We start from the raw sequence: 6,286 nt of genomic DNA, 5'->3' as shown, positions 1-6,286 counted from the left end.
TGCGCACGGAGCGCGGTGAAGGCGCAGCGGGGCAGGATGAGGTGCGGCGGGGCGGGGCGAACGGAGGGGCGGGGCAAAGCGGACGGAGGGGCGGGGCGGGGCGGGGCGAGGCGCGGCCGGGCACTGCGGCGCCGCCTGGCGGGCGCGGCGGTGGCCGCGGGCGCGCTTGCCGGGGGGGGGGGGGGGGGGGGGGGCGGGCCCCGCTGCCACGAGTCGGGCAAATAGGGGCACGGCTGAGCCCCGAACCCCTCCACGCGTGGTCAACGAGGAGCACCCTGCCCCAACCGGGCTATTCCTTGGGCAAGGCCTGCAGAGCGAGGCAGGCTGGCAGGGAGAAAGATGGTCGCGGGGACAAGCGACCCACGCCCGTGACCACCAGCGTGGGCTGTGTCCCCCGGAGGCGGGGGCTGTGTCCCTGTGTCCAAAAGCAGCGCCTGCAGATCCCCGTTGTGCCCCTCGCACAGGAGCCGGCCTTAGGGCTGCTCACACTCGGCTCTTCTGGCCGCAGCATCCCCCACCCGAGCCCCAATGCCACATCCCCGCTATTGCAAGGGAAACAAATGCCATCCCCAGGTCACTCCCAGCACTAAGAGGCACCAGCTCTGCTTCCTGGTAAAAAGATTTATTAAGAACCAGCAGTACCTGCCTGAAAGGAGGATGCTGCCCTGGCACAGGTGCTGCGTGGTGGCAGGGTGAGAGTGTTAGTGCTTCTCCAGGCAAAACAAACCCGGGTCAGACCCAGCAGCAGGATGAAATGGAAAGAGTCGATGGCACAAAGAGGCGGTGGGAGCACATCTGCGTGGCAGAGGACCTCCCACCAGGGCAGCCCAACAGTAGTTAAGGCGTATAAAGTGCTTGGAGGAAGACCAGCCCTATGGAGAGACTAAATAATGCAAGCAGGCAGGGACAGAGAGGGAAACAGGGATGTGGGTGGCTGGTGGGTCACCTGCACCTCTGCCCTGTGGGGACCTGGCATAGGCTGGCAATGTCACATGCCCTGTCCCCGGAGCTGCAGGTAGGAAGGATGATGCCTGCCCCTGCCTCAGCCCCCGACCACAACCAGGAGATGGGCTGCAAGGCCCCCAAACAGGACCCAGGCTGCCGGTCTTCACAGTCATCTTCCAGTCCATGTCCAGGATGCTGCTTCACGTTGCAGGGGTGCCTCTGCCAGTGCACTGGAAGGCTGGTCCCAGCGCAGCGTCCCACTTTGGCTCAGTCCCAGTGGCAAAATGAGATGAGTGGGACTTTTCCTCGGCCAGGCTGTGCCCGTCACAGCTGTGTTGTGTGTCCCCCACTTCAGAGCGAGCACAGCCCGGGTCCAGCCATCTCTCCAGGGAGAGATGTTCTCCTGGGAACAGCACCAGCCACTTGGTCCCTCACGAGTGGGAATTTCTGTTGGGGGTTTGGGTGGTTTCAGTCCTGTTGTGCTTGTGACATTTGTCGCAGGAGGGACATGGAGAGGTACCCTCACCAGTGCCACGTGTTACCAAGCTGGTCCCACACACAGGACAGGGATGTGCCAAAGGCAGACCCAAAGCTGCTGGGGGGGGAGTGGCACAGGTCTCCTGTGGCCACTCCGGGGACATTTCTGCAAAACAGCCCCGTGCTCTGGCCAGAGGTGGTGAGGGCAAGTGGCAACACCCTCCACAGCTAATCCTGCATCTCTCCAGCCTGCCCCAGCACTGCCCAAACACTCCTTCCTCCCCATGGACTGCTCCAAGTAATATTGCTTTTCCCTGGAATGTTTTTGTCTAAAATTGCCAATAGGATTGAGAGAAAAAAAAAAAAAATGAAACTAGGTAAAAAAAGACTACCCCCAGGTCACACTGAAAGGCTTGGGTTAGGCTCCAAGACCACCCTGTCCAGGGCAGGGGACACCCTGGTGATGGGCTTGGGGACAGCAGGACAGCCAGAGGGGCCTTTCTGTGTGTAGCAGGGGAGGGGAGGGAACTGAGTTAGGGTACAGGGGCTGCCTCCTCCTGGAAGCAGGAGGGATGCACCTCACAGGGATGGGGTGGGACAAGCTGGGGTGCAACTGGATAGGATGGGACAGGGGATGAAGGTCCCCCCACCCCTCACTGGGACTGCAGGGAGAAGGCCAGCTTGATGCAGGCGAGCTCCTCCCCGCCGTTGCTGACGGCCGCCCGAACGCGGTAGTTGCCGTTGGTCATCCAGGAAGGCAGCTCCACGTCGGGCAGGATGAAGTCGCTGGCTGGCAGGGAGTAGGAGCCCTGCAGAGAGAGGGGACATGTTGGCAAGACGTCAGCCAAACCTCCCCAGCCCCACAGCGAAGGGCACGGTGCTACCCAGCAGCGCTGTCGGCATCACGCCAGCCAGGGGTTTCAGACGTACCGCTTTGAAGGGGCAGTGGCAGGGGATGCCATAGGTGAGCAGGGGCTCTGGGCAGGTCGTGCCGGGCGGGATGAGGTTGTCGAGGATGGTGCAGACGTCGTTGTAGGTGCAGCTGCCCAGCTGGTCGATACAGGGCAGCTGGATCCAGAGGTCACCCAGCTCCTTCTCTACCACCAGCACTGCCTGGAGAGAAAGTGTTCAGCACTGGTACAGCCAGCATGGGCACCCACGGTTCCTCCAGTCTGTCCCCCCACACACACACTCCCCAGCTATCTCCCTCAGCTCCTGATCATGCAATTCTTCAGGGTGTCCATGGGGCCACCACACATGCTCCTGCTTCCCCATCCTGCTTTTGGTTCCTCTCTGCCTGCAGGTTTCTCTTCCTCCAACCTTGACACCTTGAGCAAACACCTCTCAGCACCCCACACACCCCCTCCTTCTCCTCTCTTCGGTGCCCTGTCCCAAAACCACCTGGCAGCTTCCATCCCGCAGCTCTGCCTCCGCGCTCCCCCGGCACGCTCCCCGTAGCCCCAGCCCCAAACAGGCAACAGGGCATTGCTCAAGACAGCCCATGCACCTTGGGCAGAGAGACGTGTTCAATCTCATTCCAAAAAGTCCCCAAAAAAGTGATGCAGAGCAGCCAGGCCAGCCCAGTGCTCCCACAGCGGTGCCATGGCATGTCCCTGGATGGAGCAGCCGGGTCTGGGCACTGAAAAACAAGTGCTGCAGCAACCACCGGGAGCACCCAGGGCACTTGGGGTTTCGTTTCTCTCCCTGAGTCATTATATCCCCAGGACATGGCACAGCTCAGGTGGTTTCTCCCACTGGGACAAGTCTGGCAGGTTCCCACTGGTCTGTCTGCTCCCACCACGGTTCTCCCCGTGCCCATCGCCCTGTTCTGGCTTACAGAGACAGGTCTGCTCAGCCTTGCACCGCTCCCCCAAGGGCTGCTCATTCCCGTACCCGCTGCTGGGCACATCCCAGCTGCTGGTGGCTTCGGGAAGCTCTGCCCTCCCTCGTCCCGCAGAGGCACTTCCAGCACGTACCTTCAGAGGGGAGGCCATGGTCTTGCTGCTGCTGACGGCCGCGCTGATGCGCAGGCTCCCCGGGATGCTGATGGGGTCGGGTGCCACGGAGAGGCTCTTCAGCACCACTGGGTCCCTCTTATCACCGCAGTTTTCCCAGGCAAAGCCACCCAACTGCAACACCAGGGGACAGGAGGAGTTAGAGCCAAGGTGAGCCTTGTCCTGGGTTTGCAGGAGGTTTCCCCAATGCTGGATCCCTAAACCCCCCCGCAAACATCAGCTCACAAACACAGCCAGAAAATGACCTTCAGCCCCTCTTCAAATGCCAGATAAATATTTCCCTCTGCATTTTTCACACTCCCAACTCTCTGAGCCTAAGGGCATTGCAGAAACTCTTCATCTGGCCCCCACTGCCTGTACTTTACACCCAAAGAAGGTTCCCAGGCTGCAATTTCCAAACTTGCCTCAGCTCAGCCTCCAAACATTTTGCATGTGAATAAGGTGAGAAGCATCCTGGGGCTGTGGAGCCAGCACAGCCCAGGACCAGCCTCATCCACTGGCTCCTGCCACCTGGTCCCACGCAGAAGCAGAAATGACACTCATGTGTTGCATTTTAAACACAGCTTAACATTTCCACCTCTGCTCATGCTCAGGAGGCAGATGAGCTGGGCTCATCCCCTCTCTGATACACCCTAGGGGCCTGATCCTGGGCCGATTCAGTCCAAATGAGCCAGGGAAGCAGTACTGTCCCATGTGGTAATGAAAATCTACACACAGGGGATGTCACCCAGATGGGGGGACATTGCTTATGTGTCCTGGACGGGCTGGGAGATCTCCCCTGTTTCCTCCGAGTCCCACTGCCAGCAAAGCCACAGGAACCCTTTGCTCCCACAGCCCAAATTCAAAGGCAGGGGGATGGCAGCACTCACCTGAAAACAGCCACCCCTGAGCCCGCCGCAAGCCGGCGGCAAGCGCCCTGCCCCAGCTCCCTCCCCAAACAAGCTCCAGCCTAATTGCAGTTTTTTTTCCTGGCAGGGAGGCAGGAGGACGCCTGGGCTGCGCACCCCGAGCAGGTTTGGCCGGGGCAGCCCATGTCCCCATGCCACGGGCGTGGGGCTCTCCCTGCCTGCTCAGCAGCCGCAGAACCGGTGGAGTCTGTCTTATCTGGTGCCAGCCAGCAGCCCCAACGGGCAGCACTTGCCCACGCAGGCGAGCAGCCTGTCCCGCCATCCCGCTCCCCAGCCGGGAGCAGCCCAGGGCGCAGGGCAGGACGTGGGGCTCGGGGCAAACTGCGCCCCGACATTTAGCAAGAGCTGGGAGCCCCTTGCCCACGGGCCTGCAGGCAAAGAGGCTCCATGGGAGCTAAACATCAGTGTGTGGCTGCGTCCTGCTGTGCCGCAGACCCCCCGCTTCCCCACAGAGCCCCCCTCCAGCCTTCCTAATCGGTTCTTCCTTCACTGGGGCAACATTAGCTTTCCTGGAAAATAAACTGAGATATTCCCCTCCGCACCGCGTGAGAGTCACACTTCCTAATCAGCTGTATCTTAACCAGTGCGTGTTGATGAGCCCGACCCAGCACTGCGTGGGAACAAGGAGGCAGCAGCCTGAGCTGGAAAATGCTCACGATCAGGAGAGAAAGCCGAGGTGCTGGGAGGCTGCGGGGAAAGCTCAGCCTAAGGAAGAGGCCGCTGGCCGCCTTGGTTCGTAACCGCTTGTCAAAATTAAAATCCCCACCAGCCCCGAGGCTGAACCCGAGCCCGCCGCTGCAACCCCCCACAACACGGTCAGGTCTACGGGATCCCGCTGCTCCCCGCTCCCCCGCCACAAACACGAGCCCCAGAATCATACACTGCACTCTGTCCTTCTGGAGCAGAAAATGCTTTTGATCGCTCGTACAACCCAGCAGGACCGGCGGGTTGTAAAACCCACCGCCCTGCAGCGCTCCGGCTGCTGCCCCCGCCCCCCCCACCCCCCCCCCCCACCTCCGGGACCCCCCCCCCTTCCCTGCCCAGCAGAAAGGAGCCGGGTGAAGGGTTTGGTGTCTCTCACCTTGCTCAGCCTCCGGGCCCCGCTCCGCTCCACCGCCAGCCGCGGGGCCGAGCCGCCGAGCGCGCCCGGGCAGAGCTGCAGGGCGCACAGCGCCAGCGCCAGCGCCGCTCCCAGCATCGCTGCGCCGGCAGGATCCGTGCGGCAAAACCGGCGGGAGGAACGCACCGAGAGGAGGAAAAACCAAAGGCGAGGCCGGTCGGGAGGCAACCGGGGGCTCTTCCCCCGAGACGGGGCTGGCAGCGGCGAGACTGAACCGCCCTACGCGGTGGGACGGCCCAACTCCCGATTCCACTCCCTCCTCTTGTGTACGCTAGAAGATTTTCCCTTCCTTTTTTTTTTTTTTTTTTTTTTTTTTTTTTTTTTTTTTTTTTTTTCCCCTCCTCTTCCCCCCCACCCTCTTCCCTCTTCCCTCCCTGGTTTTGTTGTCAAGCTCAGGACTGGAATTGCAGGGATGCTGGGACGGGAAGCTGCGCTTTCCCAGGCACCCAGGGCCTGCCCCCTGCACGGGAAGGGGGGGGGGGTGGGGGGGTGTTTCACGGTCGGGGTGTACCCACCACACCAGGCCACCCACACCACCCAGCTTCGGGGGGTGAGACCAGACCATCTCCCCACCGCTCGGCGTGTTCCTCTCCCCTCCCCCCCGCCCCCCCCCCCGGGCTGTATCTCTTCTTGCACTCCACTGTCTGCCCCAGAGGTTTGCGGGTGTGCAAAGGGGCTGCACCCAACCCCGACCGGCACCCGGGACCCCCGCACACCCCCCCAGGGCAGGCGGCAGCTGGAGAGCAAAGATAATCTGAGACCCTGAACCGGGTGCCATGTGTACTGGGTTGGGGGGAAACAACAACACACAGGTGTCAGGC

The 6,286-nt window shown here is 61.8% G+C and overlaps 1 protein-coding gene across 1 annotated transcript; it reads right to left on the bottom strand.

Annotated features, from left to right (window-relative positions):
- Positions 1-606: 606 nt before the first annotated feature.
- Positions 607-5,746, bottom strand: GM2A (GM2 ganglioside activator). The gene is made up of 4 exons (XM_042790443.1): positions 5,427-5,746; positions 3,399-3,551; positions 2,353-2,535; positions 607-2,231 (listed from the first exon to the last, which is right to left on the bottom strand). The coding sequence occupies exons 1-4, from the start codon at positions 5,541-5,543 to the stop codon at positions 2,076-2,078; spliced, it is 609 nt and encodes a 202-aa protein (XP_042646377.1). The 5' UTR covers positions 5,544-5,746; the 3' UTR covers positions 607-2,075.
- Positions 5,747-6,286: the final 540 nt, after the last annotated feature.

Source organism: Tyto alba, unplaced genomic scaffold (genome assembly GCF_018691265.1).
Source record: "Tyto alba isolate M040663 unplaced genomic scaffold, T.alba_DEE_v4.0 Super-Scaffold_17, whole genome shotgun sequence".
Classification (NCBI taxonomy): Eukaryota; Metazoa; Chordata; class Aves; order Strigiformes; family Tytonidae; genus Tyto; species Tyto alba.
The sequence above is the reverse complement of the archived record's forward strand: the minus strand, read 5'-3'. Positions and strand labels throughout refer to the sequence as shown.

Excerpts from the sequence above, each read along its gene's own strand:
- GM2A (XM_042790443.1), bottom strand. The coding sequence starts at position 5,543 with ATGCTGGGAGCGGCGCTGGCGCTGGCGCTGTGCGCCCTGCAGCTCTGC. Across the intron at positions 3,552-5,426 it reads GGGCCCGGAGGCTGAGCAAG|TTGGGTGGCTTTGCCTGGGA; the intron begins GTGAGAGACACC and ends CTGGTGTTGCAG. Across the intron at positions 2,536-3,398 it reads CCATGGCCTCCCCTCTGAAG|GCAGTGCTGGTGGTAGAGAA; the intron begins GTACGTGCTGGA and ends CTTTCTCTCCAG.